This window comes from Uloborus diversus, chromosome 5, assembly GCF_026930045.1.
Source record: "Uloborus diversus isolate 005 chromosome 5, Udiv.v.3.1, whole genome shotgun sequence".
Lineage (NCBI taxonomy): Eukaryota > Metazoa > Arthropoda > Arachnida > Araneae > Uloboridae > Uloborus > Uloborus diversus.
Window position 1 is genome coordinate 153432995 of NC_072735.1, and position 14751 is coordinate 153447745.

At 32.1% G+C, this 14751-nt stretch overlaps 1 protein-coding gene across 1 annotated transcript in view; it reads left to right on the plus strand.

Annotated features, from left to right (window-relative positions):
- The first annotated feature begins 9057 nt into the window (after positions 1 to 9057).
- The window catches only part of LOC129222499 (coiled-coil domain-containing protein AGAP005037-like), a 202453-nt gene continuing 196759 nt past the window's right edge, over positions 9058 to 14751 (plus strand). The window contains exon 1 of the mRNA XM_054857012.1: positions 9058 to 9441. Coding sequence (XP_054712987.1) covers positions 9058 to 9441 — 384 coding nt within the window. The remainder of the gene's footprint in view (positions 9442 to 14751) is intronic.

Here is a 14751-nt window from a genome sequence, read left to right on the forward strand (position 1 = left end):
TTATTACTTATTTTTATTTTTTCTTTAAAATTCTTGAAGAAAGAAGTTGCTGAAAATGCTTTTTTTTTCATTAAAATTTTCCTTAGAGTAAAACACGACAAAAAATAAAACAAAGTAACGATTGGGATTGTTTAGTAGTCCATTATAAACTACGCTTTATCCGTTTTGCGGGTGTCTATTCCGTGCTTAAAAATACCGTTCGTATAATAAATTGTATTTTAATACAAAAACTATGGAAAAGCTAAATATTTTCAAAAATGTGATTGCACTATGGCTTTAGGTTATCTAGTGGGTATCTGTTAGGTTATCGAATAATCTTCGCTTCATAATTTGCGTCTTGGAATGCTTCTGATATTTTGTTAGGTGTACAATAAATTCACTCTCTCAAACAAAAGTTAGTAGGGCTAACCAAAAAAAAAAAAAACTCTTTTTAGGAGGTTAAAACTTTTAGGATGCTAAAATGTATGTATTCACTTGGATTAGAGAAAGGTGTGAAAAAAAAATCAGTATCTGCATTTTTGGAAATGTAAAGTGGTGCTGTATCTTCTTAAAAATGTTAGCTATTCGTGGAAAATGTTGTCTCAACTACATATTTTTATTGGACAAAATTATAATTTATTTAACTGAAAGCTATCCTTTTTTTTTTGGAGGGGGGATTTAAACTAGTTCTTTCTTTCTATTTCACGGATATTGGGCTGAGGATGAGTTCAGATGTAGCGATGTCCTAAGTTTTAACGAAGTTTAAATTTCAGAAATGGTTCCTTAATTAAACAAACTCCAATTTAACACGTACATTTTAGCTGCTGAATAAATGTCTTCAAACTATAGAGTCAAAAAAAAAAAAAAAAAAAAACAATAATAATAAAGAGACTAAAAACTAACACTGGACTACAGGGCGACTTAATGAACAAAATGGCGATGAAAGATAGTATCTGTCAAACGCCACCTTAAAATAATAAATTAAAGACACTTAAATTATACAAGAGGCATTAAATATTAAGTATTTGGTACAATCTTTTTCAAAAAAAAATCAAAATGCAGCCTTAACTATCTAAATTGTTAAAAATATATTACTGCAATTAATTATTGTACGTAGGATCATTTTATTCAGCAAATTAAAAGGAATAAAAAGTACTTTGAGTTTAAAAAAATGGTCGCTATTTCAAAAAAAAAAAAAAAAAGTGTCTATCATTGTTTTGCTACTAAAATCAAAGCCGACTTAAGAAATTCTCCATGTTTTGCCATTTACTTTAAGAGCGCTAGTAGAACATTTTGAATTAGTGAATAAATGTCCAGAAAACAATGAGTCGTTGTATTTTAAGCTAACTGGCAAACATTTTTTAATTTAACAAATTGTTTCAAAGTAATTATATTTTTGTTACCTTTATTATTATTATTATTATTATTATTTTGATATATTTAGAATCCAAAATGAGCTTCTTTCCATTTTGTTAATAACTTTTTAACATTTTCTTTTTTTCTTAATTACATCTATATTGAATGACTAATACCTTCTGGATGTTAAAAATAATTATTCTCCTCCATAGATTTTTTGTAAAGAAATAATTTGTATACTGGAAAACTTTTTTATCTTTCTCTTTTTTTCTCATTTTATCTTTCAATGCCGGAATCTGAGTCTGTTGTTCGTTACATTTTCACCGGAAAAATTATTTCATTCAGCTGTTGTCCTTCCCTAGCAAGTTTCAAGTTAAAAAAGAGAAGTTGCAAATTAAATTATTTTTCTTGGCTACACTAATGAGCATTTCCTTATTTTTTCCGTGGTATCTCAAAAATAGCTTTCGAGATTGACTTTTAATCTTTTTTTTTTTTTTTTCTGTGCTTTTAGTTTTAAGGGAGATTGTTAATAACTAAAATTGGTCCTAATAATATTAGCATAATATCCTGTATACTTCTTCGTGTTATTGAATATTATTTAAAAATTAATTTTGATAAAAATGTTTGATTTACACAAAAATTATTTGTTTTGCTTTCTATTTTCTATTTAATAAGGATCTTAAAAAGTTCATCTTATCTATGCGAAGGCAAAAAAGGCGATTTATTGATTAGTTTTTGCACGGTTAAAAAATACGGAAATATTAATAACTTCAGATTATTTGCATCAGTTTTATCCATTTTCCATGCCTGTGTAGAAGTGGTATGGATAGTCGAGGCTGTAAGCTTGTTCAACATCTAACGAAAGACAATTAAGTACTATATAAATATGTGCTTAAATACATTTTTTTTTTTGTTCAGTGAAAAAATTTAAAATATACTATCCTTTTTGTAATTCTTAATGTTTAAAAATAAGGATCTAATAAGAAGAAAATTTTATTCTCAAAATGCATCATCTGAAAACGCTTGTGAAACCAGAGTTTTTTTTTTTTTTCAGGAGGGAGGGAGGCATTACTTAGAGGAATACCGCCTATATTGGACCTCCTAAGAACAAGAGGCCCATGTCGCTAAATGTAAAGCAAAACAAAAATAAACGATCTGATGTGTGCATCACGTGACTTCCTTTTACTCCAATTTAATGTCATTTTCTCATTATTGCCAGTTTTAATGTGATTCAATAGTTTACTCTATAAATATCACCAACAGTGGCCAAATTGAAACCAGATTTTTAAAAAAATATATAATAAAACCGACGATTATAACCTGATGAGAACTAACCACTGATTCCTCGGAAAGTGCGTTAATTCACATTGTTCTTGTGCCTCTTGAACAGCTGACACCGAACTTGTAGCATGTTTATTTTGGTTGTCTCATCTGGACTACAAACTTCTGACTCGGCTGCTGCAAAGTCGCTGTCATTAAACACAATTATACTAATAGGTCAACCTCCTGTTCTAGAGAATCCATTCACAAAATATTGGCCACGCTTGCAGTTTGTTCATTAGAGTCACCAGTTCTCTTATTGAGTAATGGATTGGATGTTCTCGCATCCACGTATCACAGGTTCGATTGAAATATGTGGACAGAGGCTTGAAAAAGGTCTCGTCAAAGGGCTGTAAACGATGCTTAGAGTGTGCTGGAAGAGGAATCATAATTATTATACCGTTATCGTTAGCCAAGTTTATAGCATATACCCATATCATCATTCCTACAAACAGCTAAGGCTCTTTCTTTTATTTTTCCCGCCTATTAACCACATTTCTCCTTTTGGACATCTTCTTAAACCAAGAATGATAGAAATTAACGTAGCATATAATTAAAAAAGAAATCAGCTTAAAAAAAAGGGTTAACGTGAACAAGTTTCAGTCTTTTTTTTTTTTTTTTTTTTTTTTAAGAATTTTGTCTAACAAAACTGAAATTGAAGCTTCTGGCCAAAAAGAAAATAGGGAAAAAAAACCTATTTTATGAGGTTGACGCTTCTAAGCAACCTAATTATTAAAAACCAGTGTGAATATAAGCCGTAGAATTTATATTTTAAGTAATCCTATATAAATGCGCATTTAAATGTCACCACTAAATTATTTTTAATAAAAAAAATCAAAAAGTTTGTTTGAATTTCATGTTCTTAAAGTGAAATACCGGTCCATGTAACTAATTAAATAACCTGTCAACAAGTAGAGTGAGGAAGCATAAATTTTAGTCAAATTGAAAAACTATATTTAACAAAACTGAAATTGAATCTTATTGAATAAACACGTAGTTTTATGGGTGGCAGCTTCTAGAAAGTGTGCTTGAAAAAAAAAAAGTCAACATGAATTTCCTTAATCAGTGTTAAAATATGCTCAAAATAAATCTAACTACGTTATTCAGTTACAGTAATCACTTTATTATAATGTGATAAGTAAAAAGGGCTTGCTTAGTTACATATTCTTAAATTGAACCATCGGTCCGATATAGGAGCATTTTTTCGGTCCAATAAGGGAAAACACGCCATTTTTTATTCTTTTATTTATTCCTTGTCAACAAGTTTCCCAATTGTGCATGTAAATACATTGCTGTAATCCCCATTTAATACAGTTTATAATACTATAAAAGCAATTTCCTCAGTTTACAAATTTTAGTATTATTCTACTAGATACATGTTCTCAAAATAAGATCGAACACGTTTTCAACACAAATCACATCGTAACTCAAGCTAGACAGATCGAAATGCGACGAAACTTCATCCTCAAAGGTTTGAGACACAAATCTTTGTATTTCCACCGGTAGAGTGTAGCACAGAAATCTACGCTAGATTTTAAGGTAAAATTTTCCCTTGGGGTACTTCTGTCATAACAAACTTTACTTGTCTGTTATGATTGTAGTGCGTTCCACATTAAGTTAGGTTTTAAAAAAAGCACGGATTTTGAATGGGTAACCCCCCCCCCCTTTCTTTCCCTCCTGATCCCCTGTCTGCAGACTATGACACCGTTACCATGGTAAAATTATTATTATTTTTTAAATCAATTCGTAAAACGTGTACTTAATCCATATTTTCTTTCAAGTTTTGATTCAAAGTCAGCCAACCATATATTAACCGTCTTTCTCCAATTAACGATAATTTACCAATACAACTTGACAGCAACTTGGTCCTTAACTAAGTTTAAACAAAGTTTTAAATCAGTAATCTTCGTCCTTTTCGAAGTCTTAAAGGACCCATGGGTAGAATTTTTCTCGAAAACCGAGATCGATTCATCTTGCTCAGCCACTTACACATGTTCCATTTTCTCTCCCTTGCGTCCTCATGTCCTCGCAACGGGAAGCTCATCTGAAGACAATTATTCTCTTGTAATTTGTTCTTTTACCAAGTTTTGTCTTCGAGCATAAGGGAGGTGCTGTCTTCAGCTTCCCTTGTGTATTAAAGATTTGTTCCATTACTGGATCCTATTTCCCTTTTATCCCTTCAAAGGCTTGTCGAATTTCGTGATTTCTTTAACATAGAATATATATTCCAATAACTGTGTAACATAAGTAAGTTTGAGTTGAGTTCTTTTTGTAATAATAGTTTGTAAAAACTTCTTTAACTATTGATTTAAGGTGTTGTAAATTGGTTCTAAGGTCAAAAAAAAAAAAAAAAAGATACATACATACTAGTACTTGAGATTGATACCTGGATCCATTATCGTATTGTGAAACAATATTTATCTCATTTTATTAATACAAATTTGGCAATCGCTAGATATTGGTACACCACATTGCAGCGTAAAGAGGATTTTTTTCAAATAGCTGTTTTAGAAAAGGTAGTAAGGCTTTTGATTAGAAAATGTTCTTTGTTACAGAAGACAATAATTTCATAATGAACAACATTCATAAATGCAAAAAAAGACAGTGTATTTAAAAATATCGTTGAACATATTTCTCAACGTAAAATATTGTGTGTCGTTATATTTTACACTAGCGGTACCCGCACGGCTTTGCCCGTAGTAGAAAATTAAAAGGTCATTTGGTTTCCTTGTATATTTCCAAAATAATGGATGATAAATCTCTCGCCCATGTTATGGTAATTTGCTCGTCCACGTTTTGATAATTTGCTCGTCCATAAGGGCGATTCTCGAAAAAATATCCCATCCGTAATGCTAAGTTTTTTATTTTTTCCAGCTAACCAAAGCCTTTAAAAAATAATGCTGTTGGGGAATTAATACATGCTTTAATATACTATCAAGGGATTGATATATATTATTGCACATATTTTCTTTTTATAGCGGTCGGTTGTATTTGAAACGTTTAAGAGAGATGATAGCTCTCTTTGTAGCAAGACAATTATTCTAACAATGATGATTATAAAAGGGTTTTACGTACAATAACAGGAACAGATGCGTTATAGTGATGATGATTATTCAAGAAGCTTAAGTACAAACTCGTCCATTGCGATGCCCTAAATCTTCTCTCCAAGCAGTTAATTCTACGTACATAACATGATCAAATTAGTGCATTTATTTAGAAATATGTCAGTATTGTTTGAGTTTCTTATTGTATTATTTCTTAGAAATTTAACATTCTGAAAGCAATATTAATGTTTTAGATGTTGTTAATGTTTTAAAACTTGTATGTACTTCAATCAAACAATAAATGCAGGTTTTTTTTTTTTTTTTTTTCGTTATGAAAAAAACTAGAGCAAACTGCTAATGTTCAATTGTTTTTAAATCATGCTAAAAGGGAAGAATAAGTTTCGAAAAAAATGCTTTTCAAAAATTTGCTTACACTGGTTTTGAAAATTGTAGCAACTGAATTCTTGTAATCATGAAATGAGCGATTTTTACCTTGACCATTAGTACTAGACTTAGGCATGCTGGTGATTTCTTATTTCCGAGTTCACCGGTTGAAACTCGGCCTCGTGGCATTTTCAATGTGGTAAAAATCGTCAGTATCCTTGAAGCCAGTTAACATACAGCATGTTAATAATCCCTAGAGTACAAATTTGACTTGCATACTCTTGGCCAAATTCAATTTCGCATCATAAGAACTGCTAGTGGAAAATTTAATGTGTCACATCCACCTTTGCTCTACGATTTCTCGAAAAGATGGAATACGTTTATTGCTGGGCTTGCGTGCACTCAAAAAAGATAAATCAATTTAAAATTTTTACAGAATTTTTTTTGCTTTGTGGTCCTGAATCAAAGGAATCTGAAAGTAAACAATTAAAATAGCTTGAGTTATACACGTTAAAAAAAGAAAATTTGATTTTTTTTTTAATGCATTTAAGTACTTGTTATACGTTTTAGTATAACTCATGAATTAATGAAATATTTGTAATTGAACCTGTTCTGTGAATACTACAATATATTAGAATATACTCTCGATCTGGTGTTTGAATAAAACTTTTTGATGTCATTATTGTTTCATTTGATAAAAGGAAAGTCATTGTTGTTTTAATAATTTGGTACATTATTTGCATTAAAAGATTAAAAAAAGCATTTAGAACATTGTTTCTCATTTTCAATATCATTTACTCTTGAAAGAATTTTTATTGATCAGTTTCATCGTAAACTTCAGCAGTACAAAACTTCTACGCGGTACTTATTTTAGTACTTTCTCCAAAACGACAAATAAAAAAAGCATTTTGTAGTAGCACCTGCAATACCAGCGCGCGTTTTATGATTCCTGATTTTCACCACTTCGTATGCAAAGATTCAAAAATAAAACTATTTTGCTGAGCGGACCGCTTTTGATCCTAAAAATAACAATACCACCGAACCCTGAAGTGATCATAGAGGACGTCGGAAATTCTTCATTTTTCCGGAGTTCTGTTATTTACACTAAAATAACATTCCCACCTCTAGCTCCTATACCCCAGTATCCGTCAGCCCCTCCACCCTGCGCCACATGATTGAATTGACCCTTCCCCTGCGCAATGCGCAGGGTGCCGCCCCCTATTCTCACTGTTGTCATGACAACCTGAGCGAAAAGAGACAGGAGGGGAGATAGATCTTCTATGAGCGTTGATCGGGGCAGTCGGCTTTCGTGTTTTTAGCTGTGAATCCATCTCCTTGCCAGTCCCTGGCGAAAGAAGATGGTGACAAATTGTGAGATTAGCCACCGTGCGGCTTACTGTCTTTGTTGCACGCAATAACATATCCTTGCAGTGGATTCGTCGAAAAACGTGGCTGTGTTTCAAGGGCGTCGGATTAAGTGCTGTTTTGTGGTGGCCTTCCAGGAAAGCGGATAGGACATCACACCTTTAAAGGTTTCCGAGTGGACCCTAGGGGGTTCTAGTGTGACTGGTTCCCCTAAGGGTCCATTGAGGTTTCTTGGTTCGTCGAACTTGCAGATTATTGTTTTTCCATTACCTTTTTCTGCTTTTCACAGTTTGCGATCTGTTCTGAAATTTTAGTGCATTTGGAATAGCTTCGGTATTTCTCGGGGAATACAATCACAAGTTGTTCTTTCTCATAGGTAAATTAATGTAAAAGTGTGGAATACAACCTTGCAAATGTCAACCCTGTTAATAAAAACGGAAAGGAATATCTTGACCCCTTAAAATCAACAGAGCAAAACAAGAGTGTTTTTATGTGGTTTTCGTCAATGTTTAAATTGCTACCTTTCAAATAGCCAATATTATTTGCTAAAATGTATGGCAAATCTTGCTTTTAAATGTTCATTGTTTTTACGTCACAAATAAGTAAGCAATTAAAACAATAAGAAACAAATAATTAGAAATGAAGAAAGGTGTTTAATAAATCATTTCTTTTGGAAATTGCTCTGGAATATATCAAATGTTGAATATATTGATGGTTTTAAGATTGAAAAATTACGCACGTATTTTGCTGTAGGTACAAGTTATATATGTGTCGTTTAATATCTGGTATTTGAAAATTTTAGAGATATAGTAGTGTTATAACTTTATCGTAGAATTAAATTGTTGGAATTGAGAAATTCATTTAAAAATTATGAACAACAAATTAAGGATTCGGTTGTTTCTAACTAAAATTAAATAATTAAAACATGTGTAAAAGTATTACACATTAATTAAAAACACGATTCACTTGAAACCTAGAAAAAAGTTTAAAGAAGCTTTTCCGCAGCATTTATTATAATAGTTGGATAAAAGTGATTGGCTGAAATTTATTTTTCACTATTGTTTATTAATGGTTGCGAAGTTTATTATTGCCGAAATATCGAATATATGTATGTATTTACAATATAAGAATGTTATGTCTTAAGAAAAAATAAACATTTCATTGTTTCTAAACATCCAGTGCGTTTTTAATTCTTGCTCTTCCTATAAAGTGTCAAGTTTTAAAAATTATCCGACAAGAAATTGGATGGATTTTGTACAGCAAATGATGTGCATTGTCACAAGCTGTGGAAAAGTAATTATTTCCATAAGATATTAAGTGTTTGAAATCGTGTTTGATGAATCAAGTTTGATGTTGGCGAAATCTTGTTTCTGGAAATGTCGCTTCTGAAAATTGCTGGAATTACAGTTGAAATCACTCAATCTATTATTACATCTCTTTATATTGATTTATCGATCGATAAAGTTTGTGATTACACCATGTTGTGTTCAACTTAGAAATTTGCCATCACAACTTCTTGTTGAACCACATCTATACCAATAGCTCAAAAGTTTTGCAACGAAATTTGATTAAAAACCCAAATACATATATGCAACAAGCAAAAAGAAATATGTTTCAAGCCGTAGTTCAGTTCCGGGATCCCCATCAGTCTCAACAAATGCAGCAACAGCAACAGTTGCAACAACAACAACAGATGCAACAACAACAGCAGTTCCAGCAACCTAATCAGAAACCTCCCTTGCATCCTCAGCATTTGCCCCATCCCCCTACCTCTGTTCTCTCGAGTTCTTCCTCTTCTTCCACGGATTCCTCAGGGGGCGGGCAACCCTCTGGGGCTGCTACGACGCCCCCTAATCGTCGCTCCCGCAGACGCAAATCTCTCCTCTATCAAGTATTAATGTCCCCCTTGAGAAGAAAGTCAGGCTCTACAAATACTTTGAATACTGTCGCCAGCAATAGTGTGGGAGGTGGAAGCAATCAACCAGGAAATGCTGTAAGTAAAATTGAAATATTTTTCTTTCCCATGTCGTCGCCTCAAAGCAACAGTAGAACATCTTACTGTTATTCGTGGAATAAGATGTCCTACTGTAGCTCTGAGGCGACGATGTGTGTTACAAGAAAGCTTCATTTTAGTACTACTGGAATGCTTAACCTAGACTAGACAAATGTTATAAATACAAAATGAAGAAACTTCCTTATGTATATTTATTCTTTTAAAAAATCATTTTTATTACTGTATGCTTCTAACCATTATGCAATTTTCTTTGTTTGCCCCCCCCCTCCCAATTCCTTCACACGTACCGAATGTACGTTATATATTGCTGTTGTTGCAGAGGAAATAGTTACTTTAAATTATGTGCATGAACGATTTTTAAGTGTAGCATTTTTCAATTTTAGCTTTCGAAGCATAGCTTTTCAAAAATCCTTTTTAATTTTATTCTTGACTAAATTCAATAATGCAAGATTTTTATCTATAAGTCATTTTATGTGCATGTTAAATATTTCAATTATTAATGAGTTAGAATCAAGACCACGGATTTAAGTTTGACCCTTAAGGGTAAGTTTAACTACAAAAAATCCATCTCGTAGCGACTCTGACTCCATTTTTGCTGAAAGATATAGTTTGGTTTTGCTGACATGCATTTGTACATACATGTTTAAGGGCAATTTACAGCTCTGAAAATATATCGTCAAATAAAAAGAATACTTGCTTAAATAGCAAAAATAGTATTGAAACGTTTTTTTAACTCAAAAATTAGTCATTGATAAACGAAGAAAACAAAGTGAAATACATTGTTCTACTTTTATTTTTATTTTCAAAAGTTCAAAAGAAGACTTTTGTTTGCATAAGTTGTTGTACCATGCTGTGGCATATACGGTCCGAACTTGCATGAAAGGATTGAAATAACTATTCTTCTCGTTCTTTTAGATGAATGACTTAATTTTCTATCTTAGCCATTCACTACCCTAAAGCCATCTGAATCTGGGAATATAACCTTTGAATCTGTTTTTGTAAGTTTATGAAATATATACTTTGCTTTCCTACTAATTAGTTTTTAGTATTTATTTCAAGAAGAAACCAATGTTGCCCAATGTTCACTGAAAGTCAGACATTTTGTCCCTCGCGTGAAAGCTCTATATTTCGCGCCAAAAGAAATATTTTAAAAAATGAAAAAAAAAAAACAAAGATTGTTTTTCAACAACAGATGCAACAACTAAGAAACTACATATGCACGTGTGATTTCATTGGAAAAAAAAAGCTTAGTTCATAACACGTTTTGAAACAATATATATCCATCTGTCACGTGTGGGATAAAATGCTTTTTTGTAATATACCCCATAATTGTTTGCTTGTGGACATGGAATTGTTGCTAAATGTGTCATTTACAACAAGGAAATAGTTTTAAATTTTTCTTCGGTGCACAAAAATAATGCTCTTGTGTAATTCTTCTGTGCACTCGTGGAATGGTGTTGTTTCCTTCAGTCAAAAGTAGTACTTTTAGCCACTGAAATTGATAGAACAAGCAAATAAATTAACATAGACCAAGAAAATTCTTTCATTTTCCCAACAGTTATTTTTTTAACTAGTCTTTTAAAATGTCCAATTTTCAAACAAGGCGTGGTCTTGATGACGTCACAAATGATACTCTTTGGCGAACCTTTGTACCGCGTTTCCACGTTATAATAATCAAGAAGCGAATTAAAATTGCGCTCTACGCTTGCGATCAACCATATCGTTGCCAACACGCGTGAGTAAAAATGCGAATTAAATATTTTGCTCTGTGAATGGCAACACAGAATGGCATTTCATCATTTGTGATGTCATCGGCAGAAGTATAAACAATGAAAGCGCACGAACTTAAGTATTTTTTTAACTATTAAACTTAAACAAGTTATTTAAAAAATGGTTAGATTCTGTGTTTTTAAACATGTTCTTTCAGAAAAAAGATACTTTTAAAATTTTGGAAACGATCCCATTGTTGATAAATGTATCAATTGCAACAAGAAACAGTATTAGTTTTTATTTCTTCGGTGCACAAAAATAGTGCTCTTGAATAATTCTGCCGTAGGCATGTAAACGGCAGTATCTGCAGAAATGAGTTTCTCGATACATTTGAAGAAACGTGCTTTGGATTCAATACTAACAATAGGGAAATCCTGGAATTAGACACGTTTTTTGCCCCTTTTTTTTCAGCTGAAAACAAGTAAGCAAGCTTGTACGATTAAGCTATCGTACAATAATAGATGGCAAAAATGCAAAAAAAAAAATGAAAAATTTGGAGATACTGCCCTTTACCTGCTCACGGCAGAATTTTTCTGTTCACTCACGGAATATTTTGTTAAATGTATCATTCACCACCAGAATTAATTTTTAAATTTATCCTTCGGTACACAAAAATGGTGCTCTTGTATAATCTTTTTGCGCACTTATAGAATTGTCGCAAAATGTATTATTTGCAAAAAGAAATTTGTTTTTCTTCGGTGCGGAAAAATAGTGTTTTTGTATAATTCTTTTGTGCACATAAGAATTGTCGCTCATTTACAACAAGAACTTTTTTCTTCGGTGCACAAAAATAGTGCTTCCGTACAATTCGTCTGTACACTGGACTCACTCTGCATTACTGGGGTTATCCTTTCGATATATCGTGCGGAACAGTAATGTTGAATAATTTAGTATAAGCATTGGGACTTTTCTCATGATATGTAATAATGCGGAGTGTTCAATATCGATCGTCTGTTGTAGATGTAATTTCGTAGGTTAAATAAATATTCCCTCGAACCCAATATTTGTAGTATTTCGAATGCTCATTATTGAAAAAGAAATGCCTTGTTTACATAAAAATCGTTTGTATTGCAGCAATGCTTGAAAGCATTCATTCTTTATATTTCGGGTTGGGAATTGACACTTAACAATTATGCATTCGTCATACATTTTATTCGAGAAAGAGGAATAACAAAATTATTTAGAAACAGGGTTCGTTAATTTAAATCAAGGTTTTAAAAAAAATCATTGATTTAAATCAAGTAATTTTTTAACAAAATCATTTATTAAAATTAGTTTATTTTATTTTTATAAATTAATTTTGCATTTTTAGAATGTGTTGCTCTAAATTTAAAAACAGTGCACTATACAATCCTATCTTTAACAAGCAAAACTACATAGATCCCACTTTCTGTATGTGAAACAGATTTTCACTCTCGCAATATTTCTTTCGCACCAAAATTACAGTTCAATTCAATACAGAACCAGATAACAACTTGAAGTTTTTGTTATACATCATCACTAATATAGCTAAGAAAAGTAATTGCTCAACATATTCTTTTTCGCTAAAACGTACATTATAATAGAAACCTCATTTTTAAGCAAATCATAAAAAAAAATCACTCCTTATCTAAGTATTTTTCGGTATTTACAAATCTTAAAAGTGTATTGAAGAGTTAGAGAACTAATCTTAGTTTTAAAAGTAAGCTGAATGGATTCTTTTATCCTATGAAATGTATTATTTTTATAAATGTAAAGTAATTAATAACTACAAAATTTTGAAGATTTAAAAAAAAAATCCGATTTAAATTAAAAAATTCCATCTTTTTTATTTTTTTTTTAAATAAAACGAGCTGATGTATACATCACATGACTTCCTTTTACTCCAATTTAAAGATAATAGTGCCTCGGAGTGCGCAAAGAAGCACTTTAAATATTTTCACCCCAAGTTTGTTGCGAACCGAAGCAAAGAAAACGTTTTATACAGATAACTTTTCGCAAAATTGGCAGTTTTAATGTGATTCAATGGTTAACTCCCTAAATATGGCCAAATTGAAACCAGATTAAGAAAAAAAAAAGAACGCTAAATTCGTCGCCAAGTTGGCGACAAAACTTGACGACCAAAAGCTTGACGATATATTGCCAAGTGTTTGCCAAATTATAGCACCGTTGAGTTTACATTGAAATTACAATGATTTTACACCAAAAAGGTGTAAAAGACCCCTTTGGAACATCCGAATGCAACCAAAAGAGAAGGTGCAAAACTAGACCTCACTTGGAGTCTATGTACCAAATTTTAACTTTCTAGGACATACCGTTCTTGAGTTATGCGAGATACATACACACATACATACGGACGTCACGAGAAAACCCCTTGTAATTAACTCGGGGATCGTCAAAATGGATTCTTCAGGTGTCTATACGTTCCTAGGCATGTATCCACGTGTGGTCGGGTTGGAAAAAAAAATCAATATCCATTCGGGGCCGAGCAAAATGGAAATTAAGGCCGATTTTTAAAAGAAATTTTTTTCGCGAATACAATACTTCCCTTTTTGTAAAAGGAAGTAAAAAATCACGAACCCGGTTTGGAAGTACAGAAACATACATTATCATGTAAAAAGTAATAATATAATTATATGAAGTAAAGGGGGGGGGATACGTCTTGCAACCAAAGGTATGGCATTTCGTAATAGCTGACTCAGTAAATTATTCAAGGGTGACTGCTCCGGAAGAAATTCATATTCCGCGATCCGTAAAATTCAAGATACACGATCTTAAGTGATCCCGGAGTAACCATTCATATTCTGAATGTATACCTTCCCCGAGAAGAATGTATAATAAATGTAGCAATGTCTCAACTGTGCTTTTTTTTTCGTCTATAGTTTCCTAGAGAAATAAGGATAAGCTAGTGGTTACCAATAACATTTTTTTAGTCCTCTAGAGAACGGAACGATCGTGTCATTTGTAGTATTCCGAGTTTTCGAACTCTAGTCGCAATGCCTGATTAAATTGCATTTGAGGCAGTGAGAAGCAAAGAGATGTAAGTAAACATTTTCAAGTTTCGAATAAAATGTGTTTAAAGTTCCGGTCCTAGGTAGGCTTTCATTGAAAAGTTTTTCTAAATCATGCTGTATAGCAGCACATACCAATGTTACTAGTACTATCACCTACCATTTGTACTGCTTATCTCTTTTTTTTTTTTCTCCAAATTTTGCTACTTACATCCCTTTGTTTCTCACTGCCTCATTTGTGAGAATGTTTCAGTTTTTAAAGATAAGTTGTTTTGTTCACGATTTGATAGAATTTTATTTTTTCATTGCCAATAGACCACAATTTCGAATAACATAAAGAACTTCTATCGATAACAGAACAAGTTCTTTCCGAACAAAAAGTATTGTCCAGAATCGATTTTTAACCCTGCGGGACAAAATTAGTGTATAAATTCTTTTTGTTACAACTTCAGTGAAATTAAAAAATCTCAAGAATGTAACCCATAAAAAGTGTTTTTTTTTAATTGTGTGTGTGTGTGTGTGTATGTGC